General features: G+C 39.8%; 1 protein-coding gene across 7 annotated transcripts in view; it reads left to right on the forward strand.

Moving 5' to 3' along the window:
- KAT2B (lysine acetyltransferase 2B) overlaps positions 1-27,802 on the forward strand; it is a 77,678-nt gene that overhangs the window by 3,483 nt on the left and 46,393 nt on the right. For all 7 annotated transcript variants that reach the window (XR_002825436.1, XR_002825435.1, XM_023739562.1 and 4 more), the window contains exons 2-5: positions 12,174-12,319; positions 17,202-17,294; positions 18,678-18,859; positions 26,447-26,638. Coding sequence is in view for 5 of the 7 variants with exons in the window: in XM_023739562.1 (XP_023595330.1) it covers positions 12,174-12,319; positions 17,202-17,294; positions 18,678-18,859; positions 26,447-26,638 (613 nt within the window). In the remaining 2 variants the exon portion in view is untranslated. The remainder of the gene's footprint in view (positions 1-12,173; positions 12,320-17,201; positions 17,295-18,677; positions 18,860-26,446; positions 26,639-27,802) is intronic.

Below are 27,802 nucleotides of genomic sequence, written 5' to 3' on the forward strand. Positions count from 1 at the left end.
TCTAGTCCTTGTCCCTGGACTTGCTGTGTGCCTCATTAGTCCCGTTTTGTTTTATGGGGCTGTCCAATCCCCGGCTGAATGGTGAACCTCGGAAGTGACTTCACCACTGAGCTAAAAGGGTGTCTGGGGGCCATACTCTCAGGGTTTCTCCAGTCACTTTTAGGCCAGTAAATCTGGTCTTTTTTTTTTTTTGTGTTAGAATTTTGTTCTATAAAGAAAACTTTTTATTATGGAAAATTTCAAACATATGCAAGGGTAGAAAGAATAGTTTAATAAACTACATTGTACCCATCACTCAGCTTTAACAGTGATCAGCACTTACCAATTATGTTTTATCTTTCTTCTCCTTTTTTTTTTTTTAACCAGAATATTTTAAGCAAGTTCCAGACATCATTTCATGGAAATTAATTCTCAATTGTTACCAGCAAAGTAGAGGTTGGGGTCTAGGAAATTCTCTGTCTGGAATCATGCAAGCCCAAATTCTCAAATACATTTTAATTTGTGTACACTCTTGTTCTGTGTTCACAGAGTGGCTGTTAATTTAGTCACCAGTAATTACACACATGTGTCAATCTATCACGTTCCTGGACATGTTGAAACAAAACATTCTCTGAGGCTTATAGATTGAGATGATATCTACTCTATTGATTACATGTTGGGTTCCTTTTAGCTCCAGCCATAGATGTTCTTTGTGAGCTCTGGTTTCATGTGGGCTCCTGAGGGTTACTTTCATACCTGGCATCCTTGGCCTGCCATAATTTGATACTCTTCTGTATCTCGTGGACATAAAACACAGGAATGAGACAGTCTGGTCAAGTGAGAAAACATTCATTGGGAGTTAGGAAATAAGAATTCTAGGCCTGGCTCAGCAGTATCTCAAGTCCCTTAACCTCTCTGTAGCTCAGTATTTTCATCTATAGAATGAAATGATTGGTACAGACCTGCGCTGTCCAATTCTGTAGCCACTAGGCACATGCAGCTAATGAGAACTTGAAATGTGGCTACTCTCAATAGAGATATGTTGTAAATATAACATACCCACAAGATTTTGAGGACTTAAAGTATGTGTGTATATATATGTGTGTATATACATATACATAAAAGAATGTGAAATATCTCATTAATAATTTTTTTTTCATTGATTACATGAAGTGGTAATATTTTGGATATACCCGTACCAATTGCTGTGGAGTCAATTCTGACTCATAGCGACCCTATAGGACATGGTAGAACTGCCCCATAGGGTTTCCAAGAAGTGGCTGGTAGATTCCAACTGCCTACCTTTTGGTTAGCAGCCGAGCTCTTAACTACTGCACCACCAGGGCTCTGTTTTGGATATATTGGGTTTAATAAAAAGCATTGTTAAAATTAATTTTACCTTTTTAAAATGTTACTACTAGAATACTTAATATTACATGTATGGTACATGTCATTGGCTCATGTGACATATTTAATATTTCTATTGGATAGTGCTGGCCTAGAACATTCTAATCCACTCTCTAAAATTATTTGATATTTGAGATTGGCACAATCAAATTAAATTTACAGACAAATTAAATTTACAAACAATCAAATTAAATTTACAAAAATTTGACAAAAACTGCTAACACAAGGACTTCAGTTGGCCCAAATCCTTCTCCTTATTTTAGTATTAATAAAAGTCCCTTATTTGGGGACTGCCTGCAACCTGTTCCTGTGACCAAAACACGATTGGAATGTCTTTTGTTACTTTGGAGCCAGTTGCTCTGAACTTTGCCAGAACATACTGATTATTAAATCTGACTAATGATAGTTTTTTGAAGTTTTATGGAGAAGGTTTTTGATTATTTTTCAGTACCATCAGCTTTTTCATATATGTGTGTGTGTGTGTGTGTGTGTGTGTGTGTGTGTGTGTGTGTTTGGAAATTGGCAATTCTTTGTTCCTGTGTTTACCTCTGCTTGCCTGCCTGTTTATAGTGGAAACTTTCCAAGAAAAGTTACAAGTTAGCATTAACAATTACACTTGAACTTATTTCTTGAATAGTATGAAGAGAATACCAGTATTTTTCTCATGGACTGTTTCAAACTTTTAAATCATTTATGCAAACATTTGACCTAACATATTTTCTTTGGGCTTACCACACTTACATAGACAACTACTTAATCACCCCCTCAGTTCCCATTAAGGAGCCCTGGTGGCGCAGTGCTTAAGAACTTGGTTGCTAACTGAAAAGTCATCAGTTCAAACCTACCAGGTGCTCCATGGGTGAAAGATGTGGCAGTCTGCTTCTGTAAGGATTACAGTCATGGAAACCCTATGGGGCAGTTCCACTCTGTCCTGTATGGTTGCTATGAGTCTGAATCCACTTGATGACAGTGGGTTTGGTTTTTGGCAGTTCCCATTTAGACATGTACTGTGCAGATGCAAAATGACAAATATGGGGTCCAGCTAGCAAGCTGACACAGCCACCTGAGTCAAGTCATCATATTCTTCTTGGCTGGGTGCCCACTGTTGACCAAGGCAGACTTTTAGATGCAGGTTTCAGAGCTGTCAGGAGTTATGTGTCTGGTACCACAGGAGTTAAAGTGATAAAACTGCTCATTTTTTTCCTGCTCATTTGATAGAAGTTACTTTCCCCTACCTTCCTCTGGTTATGGAGTCCTGCTGATGCAGTCTCCATATGCCTCCCCTCAGCATTGCTTGAAGTCAGGCTTTTTCTCTCTTTTCCTTGGTAGGTATCTGAGGCAGCACCTGGAGTCTCTGTCTCCATTCTTGCACACCTGAATTCCCGAGAAAGTAGTGATTAAATCTGATCACACTGTCCTCCGTAACCGCTTTGAGCTTCTGATTATCCTCAGAATGAAGTTTGAGCTTTAGCTAAGCTTGCAGGATCATTTGGGCTTCCACCTTCCAGTCTTGCCTTCTCTCCCTGCTAGCCATCCTCAGTGCATTTTGGCTTATCTTCTCTCAAATTTTGCTAAGAGAATAAATGCCTTTTTGGAGCTTTATTGCAGTGTTCCTCCTTGTATTCCTATAATTATTTTTACCTTTGTTGGTTTCCTTTACTGGATTGAGGTTAAGGACTGACTTTTTCTCTGTCATTAGTTGCCATCCAGTTGATTCCAACTCATGGCGACCCCATGTGTGTGGAGTAGAACTGCTCCACAGGGTTTTCAAAGCTCTAATCTTTCAGAAACAGGTAGCCAGACCTGTCTTCCGAGGCGCCTCTGGGTGGGTTCAAACTGCTAACTTTTCAGCTAGTAGTTGAGTGTTTAACCTTTTGTGCCACCCAGGAACTCTGATTTTTCCCTACTTCCTAATATATTTAGTTCCCTGGGCATAATTGAGTTTACTCTTTCATTGTAAATATTGATTAAATTCAGTAATACTAAAAAGATGGCTACTGGGCACATGAAATGTGGCTAGTTTGAATTGATATGTGCTGGAAGTATAAAATGCACACTAGTTTTGAAGACTTACTATGACAAAAGAATATAAAGTATTAATAATTTTCATATTATTACATGTTGAAATGATAATAAACCACAAAACAAACAAAAAAACCATTGCCATCAAGTCGATTCCAGCTCATAGTGACCCTTTAGGACAGAGTAGAACTGCCCCATAAGGTTTCCAAGGCTATAATCTTTACGGAAACAGACTGCCACATCTTTCTCCCGCGGAGTAGCTGGTGGGTTTGAACCGCCAACCTTTTGGTTAGCAGCCAAGTGCTTAAGCACTGCGCAGTCAGGGCTCCTTGAATTGATAATAAACCAAACCATACTCCACAAAATGATAATAAACCAACTCATGACAACCCTATAGGACAGAGTAGAAATGCCCCATAGGGTTTCCAAGGAGCGACTGATGGATTTGAACTGTCGACCTTTTGGTTAGCAGGTGAGCTCTTAACCATTGCACCACCAGAACTCCTCTGATAATAGTTGGTATAAGTTAGGTTAATTACAATATATTATTAAAATTAATTTCACCTATTTCTTTTTACTTTTTTTTTTTAAATGAGGCTACCAGAATATTTAAATATACATGTGTGATTTGCATTATATTTCTGTTGGACTGCACTCATGTGAAAGGCTCAGAATCTTCTTTTTCTTCATTCCAGACCTGAGATACAGAAGATGAACCCATTTAAAAATTATAAGCTTTTCTTAACGTTACTTCAGCAGGATTCAGTGAGGTCATTCATTTTATCTCTTCTAGTCTTGACCTCCAGTTCCCATGAACACAAAATGTGCTTGAGCAGCCTACGAATCCTGCGTACCCTGGGCTGTTTGTTTTCCAGTGCAGAAGAGCAGAGACATGTTAGCTGCCTGCTCAGCGACTGCCTGCTCGTAGTGATAGGGCCTGCGAGGGCAGGCAGTGATACATCCGAGCCAGAGCTTGGTGAGGTTCACGGCACACAGTGACCGGGCGCTTCCTGTTCCCATGAAGGCAACAGCTGCACTGGGATTCTTAGCAGCAGGCGTTTGGCAAGTTGCTCTGGCACCCTGGGTATTTGCAAGTCTGACACAGCACTGAGAGGTGTCAAGGGACACCCTCCTGGAGGAATGTAAAGGAAGCAGATCCTCCCCTAGGCCTGGGACTCCCACATTCCTGCTTCCTCCCCCTGCCCTCCACACACAGCGGTCACCATGGGGAGGGGGGCAACTGAGGCCGACCAGGAGGAATGAGCTTTTGCCTAAGTCAGAAAGACCAGAACTCGTTTCTGTGGATTCCGACTCATCGTGACCCTCTAGGAGGGGTTGGCCAGTCTTGGGTGATTATGTCAATGCTTTCTAACTGTCTCTTGGAGGGCTACTTGACATATGAGCAGGGTCCTTTACACTTGATTAGCAAATTCCAGACAGGGAAAAGATTCTTAAAACTTCGTTTGGAAATAATTTCAAACTGACAGAAAAATCACAAGAATAGTAAGAAAGAAAATCCCATATATCCTTTATTCAGATTTATCTCTTGGTAACATTTCACCCCATTTGCCTTTTCATTTACATATATATGTATATATATATATATTTTCAAAACCATATGAGAGCGAGTTGCATATACATCATGGCCCTTTACCCTAATTACTTCAGTGTGTGTTTCCTAAAATAAGAATAGTCTTACGTAACTTCAGTTTAGTTATCAACTTCCATAAATTTAACACTAATGCAATAATTTAATCTACCATTTATATTCCAATTTAATTAGTTGACCCAAAAATGTCCTTTAGAGCATATTTTCCTTCCCACTGAAAGTCTAGTCTAGAATCATATACGTATTTAGTTGTCATGTCTCTTCAGTCTCCTTTAACCTGGAACAGTTCCTCAGTTTATTTTTGTCTTATATGACATTGGCATTTTTGTGGGGGAATGTTTTAAATTCTAAAAACAAACCCATTAAAGAGTGGGGGAAAATACCTTTTGTCATCTTTTGGTTGTAGGAAAGACCTTTGCAAGCATGACCTTAAAGAAATGCCAAATGTAGATTTGACTTTATAAAAAATTTAAAAGTTCTATACAACCAAATCAAACCAACCAAACAGAAGTCCCAACAAAATCCATGAGTGTTTGCAATGAATATGACAGACTAAAGGTTAGTACATAAAGCTTTTCAAGGCAGTAAGAAAAAGACCAACATCCTACAAAAGGAGGCAAAGGACATGAATAGGTAGTACACAAAAGAATGAATACAAATGGCCAGTAACATGAAGCCAACAACTTCCAGGGTATTTCAGTGAATGCAAATCAAAACAGTGGGGTGCCCCTCATTAATTGTCAAAAGATTGATTAAATTGCTAAGAATGACTCCACTGTAGACAAGAGTGGGGAAAAGGGTATTTCTCACACAACTGATGTAGCATACATTGATTAAATGTTATTGAGGGGGATAAATTAGGGAGCGTATAAAAAAAGAAATGAAACCCATTGCCGTAGAGTTGATTCCAACTCCTAGTGACCCTACAGGACAGAGTAGAACTGCCCCACAGGGTTTCAAAGGCTGTAAATCTATATGGAAGCTGATGGCCACATCTTTCTCCCGTGGATCGGCTAGTGGTTTGGAACCACTGACCTTTTTGTTAGCAGCCGAGCACTTTAACCACTGCTCAAAGCTTTAAGGATCCCTAGTGGCTCAATGGTTAAGTGCTCAGCTGTTAACCTAAAGGTCAGCGGTTCAAGCCCATGAGCCACTCTGCAGGAGAAGCATGTGGCAGCCTCCTTCCGTAAAGATCACAGCCTTGGAAACCCTATGGGCAGTTCTACTGTATCTTACAGGGTTGGTATGAATCAGAATTGATGATGACAACGGGATGCCAAAGCTTTAAACAGCAACGACTTAGTATCATGAGTTCTGTGGCAGGTAAACTGCTGTAGATTTATGCATTGGAGTTCACAGATTTTTTTTTTAAATTGTATTCTCACAAATTGCTGGTAGTGTAAATTAATAGAGGCATATCTCTTTAAGGAACCCTGGTGGTGCAAATGATTTAATTGCTGCCCTGCTAACAGATAGGTTGGCAGTTCAAGTCCACCCAGCGGCTCTGTGGGAGAAAGACCTGGTGATCTGCTCTGGTAAAGATTACAACCAAGAAAACCAAGAAAAGTTGTATTCTGTCACATGGGTTTGCTATGAGTTGGAATCGACCTGACTGCACCTAACAACAACATCTCTTTAAGAAAACATGCTGTTAGTTAATTGAAGTTACCCTATTTGCTTAAAAAAGGCTTCCTTATAAAATATTAAGAAAAAAGTTTCCTAGAATAATGAGTGATCCTTTTTGGTTTAGTGTGAGTTGATTATCAGCATAGTAAATTGTTTAGCTTTGCAGTTACAAGTGAGGTACACGTGGCTGTTAGCGTGGGTTGGGGTTGATGGTGGGATCCTGAGTAACTACAGGAGTAAGTTAAACAAGGTCTAGTTCTGGGCAGCAACCCCAAAGAGGAGCAATTTATGGATTTGGTAGAGGAAAGACTATTTTTGCCTGCAGAGACAATAGTCTGAGGACTATTTCAGTACTGTAGGCTTGTGGTCACAATGGCCATGAAGGTAGGAATGGGAAGAAACGATGACTCTGGGAGAGGGTAAGGAAGCACAGATGAATCTGGTGGTTGATAGGACATGGGAGATAAGAAAAAGGCCAAGGGAGGAATGAATGATGGGGTCCTTGGTAGAAACAAGGCTTGCAAGGGGGAAGCAGCATTTTGAGGGAAGCCGTGGGGAGTTCAGTCTCAGAGTCCAGTTTTCCGTGATGGTGGTACACCTGTGTTGCTGGGATGTGGAGAATGTAAGGGGGTGTGTAGGAAAGATTGGAGCTTGAAAGGAAGGTTAGCTGGTGATGTGGATTTGGTGAGAGAAGAAGTTGAGAGTTAGAGGCACAGAGACTGAGTTGGATGAGGACTGGAGAAAGGAGTCTTGGCCAAAAGGGTGGCTTTTTGAAACACATTGGAGACAAGTAGGCAAGTCTAAATGACTAAGTGTTTATGTAAAAACCAGTTCCCTTTGAGTCGACTCTGACTCAGTGTGTTAGGCTAGAACTGTGCTCTGTAGGGTTTTCAGTGGCTGATTTTTCAGAAGTAGATCACCAGGCCTTTCTTCTAACTTGAACCTCCTATCATTCAGTTAGCAGCCGAGTGCATTAACCAGTTGTACCACCCAGAGACTCCTAAGTATTTGTCCAGTGTAGTCATAACTGTCCTTGTCTGTCTTATTATAAGGAATCTTCTTTTTCATAGCAACTGGTCCAGACCCTTTTTTTCTTTGCAGCTCTAGGATGACCTTATTCCTTTTTATTTTGGGTTACCCACAGAGCATTGAGGAGAGAGAATGAATTTCATTGTGGGCAAAGTCAGGGAAGCAAACATCCTCAGGTCTTACTTGCTAGGCATTTTGATTTTTATGTACTCTGCCCTTCAGAAGTGGTTCCAAATGGTGGAGCCCCTAGCCTTCCACTTCTGCTTCAACCACAGCAATTCTTTCTAATTCGGATTAAGAATTCATGTGGGGAAAGTGTTTTGTGGCTTAAAAAAAAAAAACACGGGTTTCAAAAATAAATCATGGTAAACTTTTATGTGCAACTAAGTTAATGAATTAAACCCTGTACACAGAATAAAATAAATAAATTATGGCATTTACTTCCAGGAGTTAAACCACTTTATGTAAGCACTGCAGCTGGACTATTTGATTTTATGGACAAGCTGAAGGAGTTTATATCATATTGCATACTGATTGCTTTTGGAGTTTATCATTGGAAGGGGTGATAACTTTACAAGGCAAAAATAGCCTTTCCTAAAATTATTTCTGTAAATTACTGACATAAAAACATTTGACTTAGTTGTCTACAGAATGAGGCCTGTCTTCCAAAGTGTTCAGACTGACTTCAAGGAAAATTTGGCAGAGTCTTAAGAATAAAATGACCCAGCAAGTGTTCTACCTAAAATGAAGTCTCATTTTGGGTACCTTGAGCATAAAGTAATAGATCTGAACATTATTTTTTTGCATTTACACACACACATGTATATCTGTAACTTTTCAATGATGTAAATCACTTCTGTTCTTAGAAACAAGTTAGTCAGTTATTTCATTTGATAATGTAATAATGCAGTGTTTCCAAGTTTTGATTCATCTGCTAGATTTATTCAGCACTGCTAAAGGCAGACAGAATACCAAGATTCCTTCCAGCACTCTGACCTTTCACAAAGTGCACTATTGGTGTGCACACACGTGCATGTCATAGGTGTGTACATGTGCATGCACACTTCCAGTGGCTCATCTTCTTGGCTGTAACTCAGCTTTTCCATTACTTTTGTGCATTAGAAAGGAACGAAAGGTGAATGGTGTCTGCCCCTCTAATGTTCCCCGTTTAATCTGACTTCCTCCAGGACATTTGGAAATCCTACCTCCTTGGTATTTAGCCGTCTTAACTCTCCCTGAAAATGCCATGGATCAGATAGCTTAGTATAAGTTCCACCAGAAACTGACCATGAGACAAAGATTTGAGTGCAAGTAGTTTATTTGGGATGAAGGTAGGGGAGTGGGAAAAGGAGACAGTGAGAAAAAGGCGGCCAATAAAAGGTGAATTGCTAAACCAGCTCCCACTATGAGAAACTGCTGCTTCCTCCTGCGGGGACAAATCGGGAGCCAGTGTAGACCATGCACCACGGAGTTATTCCACCTGAGAGGGGTGGGAGCTGGGGTATTTATATACTAACTTCTTTGGTAGTAGGATGAAGATTGCTCTCAGGGAGTGTGTGAGTGCTGGAACAGGTTACAGTGGCAGAAAAAGCCCTTAGGTGACAAAGAGGAGCTGTTGGCAGTTGGAAGTTGGGAGATGTGCCCTGAAACAGTAGGGGAGTGGGTGTGGACTGGGCGATGGTCGCATCCTCTGCCCTAGGCTTCTGATTGACAATGACAAGAGCACCATGATCTCTGGATAGACAGGCCCGTGCCCAGCACCTAGTAGATCTCGTCAATAAACTTGAGTTGCATCTCCCTTTAAAGAGGCAAGGAAAAGTCTATCATTCTACATATTTTATTCTTTCTTTAAAAATCATCTCAAGCATGTCTGTGTCCAAGCATTTCTAAGCTGGCCTTCCAAGAGCTACACACAAGAGGATTGATCTTTTTTTTTTTAATTTATTTTTTGTTGTTGAGAATACACACAGCAAAACACACACCAACAGTTTCTACATGTACAATTAAGTGGCGTTGATTACATTCTGAGTTGTGCAACCATTCTCACCCTCTTTTTCTGAGAGTTGTTCCTTGCCCATTAACATAAAATCACTCCTCCCTAAGGTTCCTATCTAATCTTTCAAGTTGCTGTTGTTGCTTTGATCCCCTATAGATAGATCTTAAAAGAGCATAATGCTCAAGACAGACATTTTTTAGTAGTTAGGCTTAGCTATTGCTTGGCTTTAACAAGTGTTCAGGGGATATTTTTAGTTTAAGGTTTAAAGATTATTGCAGGGCAATAGTTTTGGGAGTTCATCCAGCCTCAATGGCTTCAGAAAATCTGGATTCCATGAGAATTTGAAATTCTGTTCTCCATTGTAAGAGGATTGTTCTTGAAGCTGTTGTTGTTGGTAGGTGCTGTTGAATTGATTTTGACTCATAGTGACCCCATGTGACAGAGTAGAACTTCCCCTTAGAGTTTTCTAGGCTGTAATCTTTACGGGAGCAGATCATCAGGTCTTAAAGTGCTGGTTCCCATTATATCGCAAACATAGTGACAGGTGCTTTGAATACAGAAAGTTAAAGACGTGATCCCTGCCCAGAGGAGCTCCTGGGCTAATGGGTGATTAATGGATAGAGAGACTTTTTCAACTGAGAAGTGACTTGAAATCAATCAGTTCATCAACAAAAATATATCAATTGCTTTAAAGTTTGTGGGTACTTTAAGATTTGGGTCAGATATTCTTAACTTTCAGGTCCTAGCTCTGCCTTGTTGGCTGAGTGATATTTGATGAAACAGTATTCAGTCTTTCTTAGCCTGTTTCTTTACCTATAGAATGGGATTACTAATACAGTAGTCCCTAATTTACATCGGGGTTCTGTTCCCTATGACTCCATTCATTGTAAGTCAGTTCTGACGTAAGTAGAATACCTCTTTTTTTTTTTTTCATTATTATTGCCTTTTATTATCAGTATCTTTAGAAATCCAATCTTTATTTGTCTTTTGGGGTTGGAAACATTACGTATAAACTTACAGATGTATTTTAACGTTGCATGTAGTACATATTATTAACAATAAGATGTAAAAACAAAACAGGCGGTTATAGGTGCGTTTCGTTGTAACTCAAATACGTCATAAATTGGGGACTACCTGTACCTACTTCATGGGATTGTCTGAGGATTAAATATGATAACCTTGAAAAATAGATTTGATTTGGATGGGAGAGATAATGGGTTTTGGGGGCAGGAGAAGGTCTGTGGTTAGGGCATTTAAACTATATTAAAATGTCATAACAAAGGGAGGAAAAGTGGGTTTGGGGCTTGACTGTGGAGGACCTTAAATCTCAAGCTAAAATAGCCATTTAAACTTTGCTCCAGAGACAGTGAGGTTTTGTATATTTCAGTGAGAAAGGCTGAGGGCAAGAGCCTTTAGTCTTTACATTAATATAATATTTTTGGCAGACTGACCTGTTTACAGGACTAAACCTTCAGGGAGCTTCGTGTTTTGTTCTACTGAACCACAGACCCCACAAGTCCTGCATCCATCTCTAGGATCACAGAACCTTAAGCATGGTAGAGAATTTGCTTATATAGACACATATAAGAACTTAACATTATCATGACCAGACTTGATGCCACCAGGTCCTGCTCTTAAATATACATTATTGGAATACGTTAGCTGCTGGCCTGTTTTTGGTGTTGGATCGGGAGTGTCTTAGGCTGCGTTCTCTAGAGAAGCAAAACCAGTAAAACATATAAATATCTATATAGAGAGATTTATATTGAAACAGCTCATGCAGTTGTAGAGGCTGGAACATCCCAAGTCCGTGGATCAGGATAGAGGCATCTCCCGATTCATGCAGCCACAGAAGCTGGTAAGCCCAAGATTGGCAGGTCAGAGAGCAGGGCTCCCAATCACAGGCTGTGAAGGTTGACGAATTCCAAGATTGGCAGGCAAAACCACAAGGTTTCTCCTGATTCGCGTAGCTGCAGGGGCTGGTGAACCCAAGATCAGCAGGTCAGAGAGCAGGGCTCTGCTCACAGGCTATGAAGATCGACGAATCCCAAGTTCAGCAGATAAGCCGACAGCTCAAGTCCTAAGAACCAGAGATGAGATGACAGGAGGCAGCTGCAGGATCCAGAGTGAGCAAAAAGCCAGAACGTCTGCTTATATTCAGCTGTAGGCCACGCCCCCAAGGAAACTCCCTTTCATCTGATTGGCTACTCACAGCATAGTCAATCACAGAAGTGATCACATATAAACCCTGAAAATCATGGCCCAGTCAAGTTGACACACAATCTTAACCATCACCGGCAATATAAGGCTCAACAATGTGGCAGTTTCTTAATTATAAGTAGATTTTATGAGAAGACTTTGATCTTACAGGGACTGAGAAACTTCCTCTTCCTCCTTTTTACAATGGGGCTTAATGGATTTATGAGAACATTGTATTTTAAAATGGAGAATGTTCATAATTTCCAACTAACTTCTTACATATGTTCCTTTGATCTTTGTCTCAAGCTGCTCATGTTTCCCACCTGGAGAATGTGTCAGAGGAAGAAATGAACAGACTCCTGGGAATAGTATTGGATGTGGAATATCTCTTTACCTGTGTCCACAAGGAAGAAGATGCAGATACCAAACAAGTTTATTTCTACCTTTTCAAGGTGAGATTTTAAAAGGCTTTCTTCTTTCTTTTCATTGTTCAAATGTGTTTCGTCTTCCTATGCCAAGCTCCCAGCCTGTGATATATTTTGCCCTCAGGCTTTGCTGAAGCATGTGTTTCTTCATGAAGGATTCTGTAAAGTGACCCACTATAATTTAAACACTCATTTTCCATGAGAGCCTTCATACTTGTACACAAAGTTGAATATCTCTCTTTGCATGTACTCACTTACCTGTCCAGTCATCCATCCAGTATTCATGTATTTATTGCACACCTGCTCCATGAGTAGCAGTAATGTAGGCAGCAGTGATAGTGGCTAAAATTTGTTGCTATCGACTTGATTCTGACTCATAGCGACCTATAGGACAGAGTACAGCTGCTTCGTAGGGTTTCCAAGGAGTGGCTGGTGGATTCGAACTGCTGACCTTTTGGTTAGCAGCTGAGCTCTTAATCACTGTGCCACCAGAGCTCCTAGGGATAGTGGAGTAGTGGACAAAACAAAGTCCTTGCCCTTGTGGAGTTTACCTTTCAGTAGAAGAGACAGAAAATCAACAAGTAAATAATATATTTGTAGGTGCTAATAAGTGTGGTCAAGAAAAACAAAGTAGGGTGTCTTAGTTACCTAGTTCTGCTATAACAGAAATACCACAAGTGGGTGGCTTTAACAAACAGAAATTTATTTTCTCATTGATTAGGAGGCTAGATGTCCGAATTCAGGGTGCCAGCTCTATGAGAAGGCTTTCTTTCTCTGTCGGCTCTGGGGGAAAGTACTTGTCTCTTTGAGCTTCTGCTTCTGGGTGATCTTCAAGTGGTTAGCATCTCTCCCCCTATCTCTGCTTGCTTACTTGTTGAATCTCTTTTATATCTCAAAGGAGATTGACTTAAGACACACCCTACACTAATCCTGCCTCATTAACATAACAAAGACAACTCACCCCACAATGGGATTATAACCACAGGCATAGAGGTTAGGATTTACAACACGTATTTTGTGGAACACAATTCAATCCATAATATAGGGTAAAGTGGAGTGAGAGTGGAAGGGGTGGTGGTAGGTGGGAGGACACACTGAGGAGGAAGGGCAGCTAGGAAAGGCCTCTATGAGCTGATTTTAGATGAGAAGAAACCTAAGTTGGTTATAGGAGCCATCATAAAAAGGGCTGGGGAGACAGCCTTCCAGGCAGAGGGTACGACAAGCAGCTAGGTTGTGCACCTGCTTGAGCTTGATGGGAATGTAGAAACAGCAGGCAGGCCAGTGTGGCAGAGCCCAGTGAGCAATGGGAAGAGTGCGGGAGGAGATACAAGTGGAAGGGTAGCACTAAGGCCTTGTCTTTTATACTTCAACAGGACGAGAAATGACTTCCCAAATTTGTTCAGGTATCTTGCCTATGGTTTTCTGTGTCATGTTGACAGTAGTAACCAATTATTACTTACTGCTTCCCATAGCTGCATCTTCGTGGTTCCACTTCGGCTCCGTTTGCATCCACGTCCATTCCCTTCCCACCAATGTATGTGTCCCCAGGCTTCCCATTACAGTCAGGACCAACAGATGTGGGAGGGGGACTGGTGGTGGGAATACATAGAAATACCCTAGGTTGCTAAAATATGCATTCATAAAGGAGGTGGCCAGAAGGAATAAGTCATGTGTAGAATTTAAAAAAAAAAAAAAACCCATTATCGAGGGCATTGCTTACTAAGTTGTACAGTGTAACTCTTAAAAGACCTTAAAAACAAAATTCCACTCAGAGCTTAAAGACAAGGAAGCGTTTTCCTCTTATAATGGGCACTGTGACTCATTTTATATGTCAAAAGTGGTTAAGTTTTTCCATTGAGTTTTCTCTTTTGCCGTGGCGACTGGGAATCTCAGTGTAGAGTTTTGCACCCAATTCCTATAGCTTTATTTTTTAATCAGAATTTTTTGATGGATAATTTTCCCTTCTCCCCTTTTATTAACTTTTGTCTTTTATTGCATTAATGGGGGTTTCAGAGTGGATAGGGGAGAGGAGTGGGAGGGAGATTTATAGTTTAAAATTTTGTGTCATGGGGTTATCAACTATTAAAAGGTTAATGAAAGAGATAGACAGACAGAGACAGAGCAAGACAGAGAGAAAGACACACACACAGAGAATGATAACTAACAACTGAATTCTCCACCACCACTAGGATGTACTATACAGTCCAGGTGACAACTTGTTGACATGGCCTTGAGGCCGGAGTCATCCAGATTGAACGCTGGCTAGTTCATACTGTTTAGAGTTTCTTTGGAAAAAGATCTTAAAGAAGATCAACATCTGCATGACTGCAGCTATTATTTGTCTTGTAACTAAGCTCCTTGGCAGTTCTCTGCACCGCCCTGCTGGAAGTGAAGGTGGTGTCAAGATTTCTACCCTGTCTGTTTATAACCAACCAAGCAGGCCAGAAAGCACCACTCTGCTTTGAAGCACAGTTTCTCTCTTTCCTTCCTCCCTCATCATTAAAATATCAGTGCAAATAGATTTGCTTGTGGAAAGAAAATCCCAAATATTTAACATTATCCCTCCCTCCCCACAAAAGATTATTCTTTGGTAAATGACTTATAAATCATCTGTTCCTTAGCTTTTGAAAGGCGGCTCCTGTGCCTCATATTTCTCAATAATTAAATTTTGTTATAAATTTTAGTAACATTTAAAAAAAAACTTCAGCCTTGTATGTTGAAAATAAACTCAGCAGAGAACAGTTTCTTAAAGCTGAGGTATATTCTGCTGTTCTTAGCTGCTGTCAAGTTGACTCTGACTCATGGCAACTCCGTGTGTTACGAGAACTGCTCCTTAGGGTTTTCTTGGATGTGATCTTAACGGAAGTAGATCACTAGGCCTTTTCTTCCGTGCTACCACTGGGTAGGTTCACACCACCAACCTTTAGGTTAGCGGTCAAACACAAATCACTTGCACCACCCAGGAACCTTGAGGTATATCCTAGTGCTTACAAATGTGGCTCTGGAGCCTAACTAAAAAAAACCAAAACCCATGGTGGTCGAATCGATTCTGACTCATGATCATAGGACAGAGTAGAACTGCCCCATAGGATTTCCAAGAAGCAGCTGGTGGATTCAAACTGCCAACCTCTTGGTTAGCAGCCAAGCTCTTAACCACTGTGCCACCAGGGCTCCATCACTTAGTAAATATGATCCTAGTCAAGGTGTTGTGCCTTGGTTTTCTCATGTGTAAATGCAGACAATAATAACTTCCTCAAAAAGTATTTCCAAACCAAAAAACCAAACCCGTTGCTGTCGAGTTGATTCCAATAGCGACCCTAGTAAATGAGATAATACATGTAAACAGCTACAAAGAGTGCCTAGTATGCTTACTGCCATTATTTAAAAAAAATTTTATATGCCCACTTCTCCGAGTTTCATCATTTTGTAGATGAGGAAAATGAGGTTCAGAAGAGAGTACCTGACAAAGTAAGGATGCAAATGCCTACTGCTATTATTAACTTTTTTTATATGCCCACTTTTCCCAACTCTGTCATTTCATAGATGAAAAAATTGAGGTTCAACATCTCCCCAATCCATCAGTTAAAACATACGATGGGCCGAGTTCCTACATGGTCTTATTTTAACAGGGAAAAAAGTAAGCAACCAGAAATATTTATATTTAAAGTTTATAACCAATCTTTATATATCTTTAGAAACACATTCAATGACATATCTTTGTAGCAAATTTAGTTTTGTAAAGATGAACATAATACATTGTAGGGTCAACCAATGCTCCAATGCTAATCATTTGTATGCCACCTGTAGAAGGGGTTAGGGGCGCTGGTGGCACAGTGGGTAAGAGCTCGGCTGCTAACCAAAAGCTCTGCAGTTCGAATCTACCAACTGCTCCTTGGAAACCCTATGAGGCACTTCTACTCTGTCCTGTAGGGTCACTATGAGTTAGAATCGACTTGACAGCAACAAGTTAGAAGGACTTGAGGTCCTTGTAAGACACAGCTCAGTTGTGACACATGGTCATCTTCAACTTTGAAAGTTCATCCATTTCAATTATTGCCTGATATAATGGTTCACATTTCTTAGTTTCTGTTGAAAAGGCAGTAGGTGGAGATGTAACTAAAATTAATGCATGGCCATATCATACCTGGCCCACATGTTACAGAAGATTCAAGCAAAAGTTGAAGGTAAATAATTTGAATATCAAATTATCTTTAACTTATGTGTTGGTAAGTGATTCCATGCTTCCCTTTCTCTCTGATACTTGCATTTTGGGGGATTTAAATTCCAGTGGCAGGAATTAAGAGCAGCGTTTCTGTATTGTGGGCATTGAGATACCGGAACACTTGGCCTGCATTCTACTGATGGAGAGGAAATGAAAAAAAGACCACAGCAGTGAAAGTTGCCAATTGAGAGCCCTACTGAATTCCTTCCCAGCGATCCTGGCCCTAGATTATGGATATGACTTACAGCTGCCATAGGCAGCCCCTCCCCTCCCCTCATTTCTGCAGAATGGACCTCGGCTTTTCAGGGGTTTAAGTAAGACCCCCAAGAGCTTCAGTACTGCCCTAGATGGGAATGTGCAGTGTGCGAGGTTGTACACCACGCCTCTGGGTCAGTGAGAAGCCAGAAACAGAAGAGGGAGGAGGGGGAAGTAAGTAGGATAGAGATGTCCAGACCACTCCTGGGTGGTCTAGGCTGCCCAGAACATGAAAAGTGTCCAGTTCCTCATGGGTGTGAAGGCAAACATGGGTTACCTGGCAGTCCACCATTTTATTAATTTAAGGATTTGTTTACTTGTAGTTAAGATAAATAGAATGTAGTATCTTCCCTTAAAGGCTCTATGTGTATGTGTGTGTGTATCACAGAGCGAGCTGCTATTGATTTTTATCCCTCTATGATTTCTTTGCAGCTCTTGAGAAAGTCTATTTTACAAAGAGGAAAACCTGTGGTTGAAGGTTCTTTGGAGAAGAAACCCCCATTTGAAAAACCTAGTATTGAACAGGTAAAAACTTGCCTTAAGGCTGAACAAACCTTCTAATCATCCTTCCACATCTCTATCTACACCTTCCTTCCATCCTCCATACTCAGCCTAGAGATAGTCATCAGATCTGTAGAAATTGTCTTGGACCCTTTGGATCAGATGTGAATACCTAACTTAAGAAATGATGTAGCTGTTGTTTTTTAAGGTTGCCGTATACCCAGAATTCACTGTGCATTTGGGGAAGAAAAAATTACGTAGAACATTAGTTGGTAGGAACATAAGACACGTGCTTTTTTTTGTGCTGATGTTTTAAAAGAAAGACTTTGTCCTTTTGTTTGGCACCATCTGAAAAAGCCTACTGAAGTGAGGGACATCAGTGGCAATGTGAGAAACATTGTAAGTCAAGCAAAAAAAAACAAAACAACAAAAATCCCAAAACAAAAAATGAAATTTTATACTCAGAAATTGACTTCAAACTGTATTATGATTCCAGGAAAGAATCTGTTTAACTCAGGGAATCTGCCTAAACGTGTAGACTTTCTGTTGAATGTTGTGAGTTTGTCTTATCAGTGTCGCTTTGTAGCCTGTCGTTGTATGTCTAAATCAACCTCAGATATTCTTGACTGAGAATGACTATTGGACGCACAATACCTGAGCCGTTACAGTGATAGATAAACGTATTTTTATCAGTGAGTTTTCAGTAAAATAAATCTTAATTTTGCTTCCAAATTCTGTTAAATAGCCATTATTCTTTTATGTGAGATTAGCTGAGATGTGTGTTCTGCAGAAAGATTGAATTAATCCATAGCTTCTTTTAAAAGCACATAATATTGAGTAAAAACAAAAAAAATTGTTTTGTAAAGTGGATTTACTTTAAAATTCAGAATGCATAATTGTATTTTAACAAAATGGTGAAACTGAAAGAGTTAATAGTAAAGGATTTAAATTGTAGAGTTGTGGTTTAGTAGAATCCATGTGAGCAGCCTTTTGATTAAAATTTTTGGTAATGTAAAAACATAATATTTGTCCCAAAACCGCATTATATGTGTGCGCCTGTGCTGACAGTGCATCAAGCAAGAATTATTCTGCTGAACAGTCGTATTTTATTGTTGAAGAGGTTTTGACCTTTTCAGTCCGTAGTTTTGATTTTCTCTTTAACACTCCAGGTTTGTAGTGGGCATAGAATCTCAGCTCACAGCTTCTCAGTCTTGTCACTTTTCATTCACTGTGATTTTAGGGAAGATTCCGTCTGGGCATTGCTGTTTTCTTTTAGGGAAGAGATTTTTAGGAAGAGAGAAATGTCTGTCCTTTTGCTAATAATCACCAATGGTAATGGCTATGTGGGTGTTCAGAACTAGTATGATTGTATGGCTGCATAAATAAATTGCCTTCCCTCCTTTCAAGGGTGTGAATAACTTTGTACAGTACAAATTTAGTCACCTACCATCAAAAGAAAGACAAACAATAGTTGAGCTGGCAAAAATGTTCCTAAACCGCATCAACTATTGGCATCTGGAGGCACCATCTCAACGAAGACTGCGATCTCCAAATGATGATATTTCTGGATACAAAGAGAACTACACAAGGTAATCAGATGATGAGGTCTTTTCCTTTGGCTCCATAGAGCATGTCACAGACATAAAATTGCTGCCTGTCTCTGCATGCAGAGGGCTGCCCAGTTATCATGGTGATTTCGTCTGTTCAGAAAGGTTGCCTGTATAATTTATGTCCCAAACTCCTACTTTTTTTTCCCTTAACATCGTGACATCTTTTTTGGAGGAGGAGTCCGGATGATCTAGATCTGTGCTATCTAGTATGATGGCAACTAGCCATACATGGCTACTGAGCACTTGAAATGTGGCTAGTGCAAATTGAGATTTCTAAGACTTTGTACACTAGAAGAAGTAAAATATCTCAGTAGTTTTTTATATTGATCACATGTCAAAATGTTAATATTTTCAGCATATTGGATAAAATAAAATACATTAAAATTAATTTCACCTTCTTTTTGCTGTTTTTTAATGTGGCTCCAAAAAAATTTAAAATTCCTTATGTGGCTTGGATTATATTTCTGATGGACAGCATTGACTAGATGATACTATAGCTGTGTAATTAACATATATTGCAACCCCACTCTAAAAAAGCGACGATGATTATAATAGAGTTTTTTTTTTTTAAAGAAGGAAAGATCACTCTATCATCAGCACCGTGATGGAACTGATATCATTATACATATGATCTTTCAGTCTTTGCCCATTTAAATAAATATTTTATATTAGTTATAGTCAGAGAAAATATAGAATTTTATGTCCTTTTGTCCCTTCACTTAACAGTTATCATTTTAGTCCATTGAGTTGATGTACCATAATTCACCTAACCATTTCCCTATTGATAGAGATTTCAAATTCTGCAAATATTTTTGGATTGAATATATATATATTTTTCCTAAGGTGAGGATTTAGTTTTACTGCTTATGAACCATAGAGTAATCGAATTGGCTTTAAAAATCTTGAGCATGGGCTGTAAAAAATATAATGACCTGCATCTATTTTTATATATTGTAAGAGAGGGACTTGGATTGTCCATTCTTTTCATCTTTTTTTTTTTAATAACTCTACCCCAATTATAGTTTGTAAGCACATCAAGCTTGGAGCTTTAGTTTTTTATTTTATTTTTTCTAATTTAAAGTAGGCAATGGCTTTTGATAGCTAAAGACCACTTGTACCCCGATAATTTTTTGTTATAACAGATGACCTGTAGGAATGAAAATAGTTGAAGATAAGCTTTCCTTTCTGGCCACTGACCTAACTTCATGAGTAATACTCCCTTTGCCTCTCTTCATCCCTCCCTTTACAATATATACAATTTAAATTATACAGTATTTTACCTTAAAAAGTTGAAGGTAAGAATTATAATTTATAAGAATTATAGATTTCCTCAAGTTCAGAATTGTTTAAATTATATCTTCATTTCTATATCTTTCATTTCAGGGTTTTACATAAACAGTAGTTCTCATATTTTTATCATTCTTATTTGTAATAAGAGTTGGAGATAATAAATCTTTCAACAATATATGTGTTTTAACCCTATCTGTGAAAGATTGACAAAGCTGAATATTTGTCAGAGCCAAACCCCTGAATGTGTTTGCCACTCATAGCAGAGAAATTGTTTCATCAAGAAAAAGGAGAATTAAATATGAAGAAGCATGATAACATTGCTGTGTTTTAGAAAACAGAATGAATAACATTATGCCGCATTTAGGAATTACCAAGAAATGGATAGAACTTATAAATGCTTATGGACTGATTAAAGAGAAAAAAAAAAAAAAGGAAATTGGGCTTTGGAATGTGTGCTGGGTTTGAATTCTGGCCCCATTCCTCCCTAGCTCTCTGAGCTTTAGGGAAGTCAGTTCACCTCTCTGACCCTCAGTTTCCTCCTCTAAGTCACCTGAGTGTTGCGAGTATTCAACAAGTGGGTTTGTGCATTGTGTCTGGCACAGAGAACAGGTGCTCAGAAGATGCTAGTCATTATCTTCCTCCCACACACGTTGTTCATGAAAACTCAAGTCACTGCCAGCGTGGGATTGTTCAGCTGAAGCATTAAATGCACAGTTGAATGAGAGCATAATTATTTGAATATCACTCTAGAAACTAAGATCACAGGGAATAGAAAGACAGCAGAAAAGCCTTTTGTAGCCCGCGTCTTGAGCCGACAGCTGAAGGCAGAAGAGTGGAGTCAGACAATGGTGCAGAGGAGCCTGCTGAGAGAAACTGAAATGAGTATGCCCTTATGGGTCCTGAAACCTGCTGATTTCTAGGTGGAATGTCGACCAAGAGGCCTCTGTTAATAATAAGGAAATGAAGGTAGACCGCACCCAGCTCCCCCACCCACACCATCACGCCATGTTATGAAGAAAGGGAAGTAGAAGGGAAACAATCTGTGAAATTAGGAGAATCAATAATTGTTTCAGAGTAAAACCTCACTGTCATGACCACATTTCGGAATTTAAAAACCCGAGCACCACCACAGCATGGTGTCTCATTGATGCTAATCTTCTGAACAATGAGTGAGGCACCACTAGGCTTTATCTTGATGTATAAGTGAACCTCTGGGTCCGTAATGCTGGGTCAGCATATAATTTACAGCTGTTGTAGCAGTTAGAACAAAGGGACCAAAAACTTCTGGAATGCAACATCAGCATGAAAATGGGGTCAAATAGGATTCTCTGTGGAAAACACTAGACTCAGAAAATGATCGTGTTTGTTATAGAGCTAACCTGTGATGATTGAACCAATACAAATTAAAAATAGATTAAACAGCAGAACTGCTTAAATTATTTATCCTCTGTGCTCTGAAAAAAAAGGAAAAATGTAAATATTCTTACATATTTAAAATACAGGCAGTCCCCGGGTTATGAACATTTGACTTACGGACAACTCGTACTTAAGGATGAACTGTCATAAAGCCTGTTTGTCTTAGTAATCTAGTGCTGCTGTAACAGAAATACCGCAAGTGGATGGCTTTAACGAACAGAAGTTTATTCTCTCACAGTCTAGGAGGCTAGAAGTCCGAATTCAGGGCGCCAACTCCAGGGGAAGGCTTTCTTTCTGTTGGCTTTGGGGGAGCGTCCTTGTCATCACCCCTCCCTGGTCTAGGAGCAAAATAAGAACCGTATGTACCTGTTCTGACTTACCTACAAATTTGACTTAAGGACAGACTTAGGAACGGATCTCATTCATAACCTGGTTACTTCCTGTATACATTAATGTTAATATGTGCTTAATATTAATAAGAAATATAAGTGTATATTAAATAAACATTATATATATCCCCCCAAATCCATGTGGTTTCAGGAAAAAATCTGGGTATATCTTTTAAAGTTCCTTGAATTTCATGACAGTGCACTAATATAATTCTATAAAGAAATAACCTGAAAATAAAATGTCAGGGGAGTACAATTTCTTAAAATACATCTGACCAACAGAATCTGCTAAAGGACAGTGGCAAATAATTAGTGCTAGACTTTTGAGTTGTGCAGAACTTCTGAAAGTTCCAGCTTACCCCCATATTGGGGAGATGTTTCGTAAGAATACAGGGCACGTTAGAGATAACTGCGTGATTTGGGGAGCAGTTTTATATAACCATTGTTCCGTGAAGGATAGCCAGTCACCATGAATATGGAGCATTCATAATTAGGCATGTAAGTTTTGGACAGTATTTATCCGGAAGGATGGAAAGGACAATGGACTAGGAGGTGGGAGATCTAGCTCCCTGTCTTGACTCTAGCAGTAGCTAGCCTTAGGTCAGGTTATGTTGAGTCAGTTTATGTTGAGTCAGTTCTGACTTGTTGGTGACTCCATGTGTGTGAGTACAACTGTGCTCCATAGGGTTTTCAATGGCTGATTTTTCCAGAAGTAGATTGCCAGCCCTTTCTTCTGGGTCACCTCTGGGTGGGCTTGAACCAGGAACCTTTCCGTTAGCAGCTGAGCACATTAACCGTTTACCCACCCAGGGACTCCGGTCAGTTAATTCCTGAGAACCTCAGGATTTTCAGGCTAGCAAATAAATACGATGACACGGTCTTCTCCTCTCAAAGTCTCCAATTCTTTTGACCGCTTAAAGAAAGCAAATCATCATGATGACGTGAAAAATCCAAGAGAGTTATTTTGACCATCAGTAAACAGCATACAAGTAGCCCTGGTGACCCAGTGGTTAAGTGCTTGGCTGCTAACTGAAAGGTTGGTGGTTCGAACCCACTAACTGCTCTGCAGGAAAAAGATGTGGCAGTCTGCTTCCGTAAAGATTACAGCTTTGGAAACTCTATGGGGCAGTTCTGCTCTGTCCTGTAGGGTCGCTATGAGTTGGAATTGACTCAGTGGCAGTAGGTTTGGTTTTGGTTTTTAAACAGCATACAGATGCCATCTCTAGTTGGCATACAAAAGTGAATGAACTGCCATTTCACTTATTTTTAGAAGACTGGAGCCAGTCATTTAGGTAAAATCTTTGCCTACAGTTAAGTCATCAGAGGAACATGTGTGCAGAGGTGATGCACACACACTCCCATTTCGTTCTTTCTGTCTCACTGCACGCAGTGGCCATGTCTTTGTTAAAACAACACCAAAAATCCCCACACTGATGCAGTCTCCTATTCATATCTTCTATGCCCTTTACAGATTTATAAAATAAGATTAATCTTGGAATTCAAAACAAAACAAAACCAAAGAGCATACATTGAGGCCTAGAAAATAACTCTCAGAGGAAATGAATGGAAGCCCAGTATTTCAAAAATTTTGCTAGGTATTAAGAACCTATGCTATTTTCGTCTACCCTGGGAAGGTTGAATGACCTGCTAAGTACTTTCTGATAACATTTTATAATACTTATAACCCGTAATCTCTATAGAAGAGGTTACATCAGTCTTACATCCAGTCTCAGACATTTGTGGGCCCCTCCATAGGTGGAAATGCTCTTTAAACTCTATATCGGTGCCATCCAATAGAAATATAATGAGAGCCACAAATATGACCTGCATATGTAATTTTAAATTTTCTGATAGCTACATTAAAAATGAAATTGAAATGGGAAATTAATGTTACTAATATGTTTTATTTAACCCGACGTATAGAAAGTATTATCATTTCAGCATGTAATCAATGTGAAAAATTATCACAGTATTTTTACTTCTTTTTTTGTACTAAGTCCTCAAAATCCAGTGTGTATACCAGCACAGTTCAATGTATTCACTAAACTTTAAACAGTTAAAGTGAAATTGAACCAAACTGAACCTGTTACCGTCATGTTGATTCCAACTTATAGCGACCCTGTAGGACAGAGTAGAATTGTCCCATAGGGTTTCCAAGGCTGTAATCTTACCAGGAACAGATTGCTACTTCTTTTTCCAGAGGAGGAGCTGGCAAGTTTGAACATCCGACCTTTCTGTTAGTAGCTGGGCACTTAATTACTGCACCACCAGAGCTCCAAGTGAAGTGGAGTACTACCAAAACAGTAAAGTTGTATTTAGTGGAAAAAATATTTTATAGCTTTCATTTTAAATTTAAATTAAGTAAAATTAAATACAATAAACTAAGCTCCTTAGTTGCACTGGCCACGTTGTAAGTGCTCAGTAGTTAAGGTGGCTGGTGGCTTTGGTACTGGACAGCACAGGTAGAAAACATTTCCATCATCAGAGAAAGCTTTATTGGACAGTATTGGTCTACATCTTTAAATCTTCCATTGCATAAGATATTTTTAAACGTTAAGTCTTACAAATAGTCTTGTGATAGCCTAAATCTCATGAAGTCGAACTTGTCATTATTAAGGTTTGTAACTGTTAAACTCGTACATTTATAGTCATACTTTGTTATTGGGAGCTGGCCTTCTCCTAGCCCCAAATATTCTTTAAACGTCATTAAGTGGTCGTAGACTAACATCCAGGAAAGATCAGCTTTGAGGATGATGAATTTCTATATGAAGTGCCAAAATAAATGTCCTCCTAGCTTTTTGCGCTGCCAAGATCACTGTTTTAGACTTGGCAAGACCCATCACAACACTTAACATGCCCATTTCTCTATTGTAACCATAAAACAACATTTAGGTGTAAATTGTTAACAGAGAACAGTTGAGAGAAGAAATGGAAATAGTAGCAGGGTTTCAAGATTAGGTTTGAATCCAGGCAGACAAGCTAACACTAGTGAAAGTTTTCTTGTCCAAAGATGAAACACCGCCTCCACCACCACCACCAACACACGCAGGGGAAATATGTAGTGATACAGAATAAGATTAAAAAATAAGTAAATTGGCACAAGTAAATTACTATTATTCCATTCTACAGTAAGGAGCTCAAAGTTCGTCAGGAGCTCCCTGTAGCACGCAGGCAGGTTAGAGAGTTCTTTCTACTTTAAAGGAGAACAGAAAAGGATGTAAGAAGAGAGGTTTTAATTCTTGGAAAACAGTCTTATGCTGGAAGAAAATGATTTGGATCTGCTACCAAGGAAGAGGAACACTGGTGGCACAGTGGTTAAGAGCTCGGCTGCTAACTTAAAGGTCGGCAGGTCGAATCCACCAACTGCTCCTTGGAAACCCTATGACGCAGTTCTACTCTGCCCTGTAGGGTCGCTATGAGTCAGAATTGACTCGATGGCAATGAGCTTGGTATTTTTTAAACCAAGGAAGAAGGGCCTGTGAAGTGAAGCTTTTTGACCCTTCCCTAGTTTGGTGCCACTCTCTGTGACCCCACTGTTAAATTTGTGTTGCTGGGTCCTGGTAAGTTCAGACCTTGAATCTCCAGGAACCCCACGAGAGAGGGCATTTTGACTAGACTTTCATTCTCTCACTTCGTTGGCTGAATGAGCTTTCTAAATCAGATGCCCTACATAACCAGTGATCCTAGACCTGTGGTGAAATGTCAAGCAAACCTCTGGTTTCCCTCAGGGTCTGCCTGGGCCTCCTCCAACCTCGTGCAACGGCATAGGATGTTTTTGGCTTTGAGTCTGAGTCATTGAAAATGTACCTAAGTGACAGATGGTGGAAATGTGTTACTTCCTGTATTTTGACTGAGTTTTGAACAGTCTTGAAGATTTTTATCTTCCTACCAAAGCTTCAGGGATATGTGAGTGCTGTGTAGGCATTTCAAAGAAACCATAAGTTTTACTCAGAGGGCTAGATGGTATAATTCTAATTCTTTCATAAAAGGTACTTCCTCAGCTTCCCCTTTAATTTCTTCCTTTATTTTAAACTACCATGTATTGAGTGTTTATTATGTGCCAAGAATTCTAATTACACTGTGCTCACAGCAACCCATTGAAGTAGGTGTTATTTTGTTGTTCCCATTTTACAGGTAAGGAAATGGAGGCTTAAGAACATAATTAAATTTCCAAAGTCATGCATCCAGTTAAGCAGCACAGCAGGTATTTGAACCTAGGACTGTGACTCCAGAAGTCACCGTATGATACTGCAGAATGAAACGATTTTTTACAGAATTGGGTTTATGAGGTTGTGAAAGGGCAAACTAATCTAACTCCCAGGTCTCATTAGCTGGTGGTAATATTGTGGCTTGTCATCGCAGACCCAGTTTCTTCTGCATGATTAGTGGTGCGAGCGTAACCCTAATTGGGTATTTCAGATTACTCTGGACACTTGGGGGTATCGATGGTGTTTGTCTCATCTCTTCGCAGGTGGCTGTGTTACTGCAACGTGCCACAGTTCTGTGATAGTCTACCTCGGTACGAAACCACCCAGGTGTTTGGGAGAACATTGCTTCGCTCAGTCTTCACCGTTATGAGGCGACAACTCCTGGAACAAGCTAGACAGGAAAAAGACAAACTGCCTCTTGAGAAACGAACGCTAATCCTCACCCATTTCCCAAAGTAAGACAGAGCCTTTGCTGGTCTTTTTTGATTTCAGAGCTTGAGGTTGATTAATTTATGCCAAAGCCTCCATAAATAGCAAGATCAGAAATGAAAGAAAAAATACCCCAGTACTAGGGACCCTCCTCCTCCTCACCACCCTGCATGATTCTTCTAATGTATTTTCCATTTCATCTATTAGCTTGACGTTCTGTTGACTAATCATTGTTCGCTTAGCCACCAACACACCCTGCCTCATCCCACCTGGGTCATTCATTGTCTCTGAGTCTAATAGAATGGGGCCAGTACTTTATTTTGTGTTTTTAGTCACCAGGAAGCCAGAAGGGGTGGAGGAGAATGTATAGAAGCAGTTTCTATCCATTAGGACGTGGTGGAAGAGAACTCAATTGACTGCTTTGTTTCCATCCCAGTTCTCCAACCCTTTCTAAGCACTGGTGAACAAGCCTTGCCCCAGCTATAGCAGGCCTGTTCCCTTACTCTGGAAAGTAGATCCTAAGAGCAGGGCTGGACAGGAATAGAGTCCTCTTTCAGAATGACCTTTGTGCCTCTAAACTCAGCAGGCTGCATATTTGTTCCCTGTAAATATACAGACTCTTATACCCGTTGCTTCTTGTACCTGCCAAAGCTCAGACACATAAATAATCATTTAAATATTTTTCAAATGAAGGAAATGTGCCAAAGGAATGGGAAGCAACTTCCCGCACCATTGGCCTTGGCAGTGCATTTTCAATGCTAAGAACCACAAATTTAAGCTAAGAGGTTGCCTGCTGGCGGGACAGGGGTTGGCGGAATGAAGGTGCAGTTGGTTACTTGTCACGGAGCTGCGACAGCTAGACAGGAATGAGACAGTTCATTTTGTGGTTGCTACGCTGCCTAGATCAGCATTTGGTGGGGGAAGGTAAAAAATATAATTTGAAAAGTCTCTGTAGGTATGATCGAGCCTCCCTTCCTCACCCCACTGAGAACTGCTGATGTAGAGAATAGAATTTTTAAAAAAGGAGGTATTCTTTGATCAAAGATTGAGGATACCCTGTTTTATTTGAAAAACTAGGTGTTTATTGTAAAGATACTATTACTGGATTCCCAAACTTGTCTTGTGTCTCAGAAAAGCTAGTTTTAATTTTTACAAATGAGTTAGGTCTAATTTAACAACAATAATAGGTG

Source organism: Trichechus manatus, unplaced genomic scaffold (assembly GCF_000243295.1).
Source record: "Trichechus manatus latirostris isolate Lorelei unplaced genomic scaffold, TriManLat1.0 scaffold00136, whole genome shotgun sequence".
Lineage (NCBI taxonomy): Eukaryota > Metazoa > Chordata > Mammalia > Sirenia > Trichechidae > Trichechus > Trichechus manatus.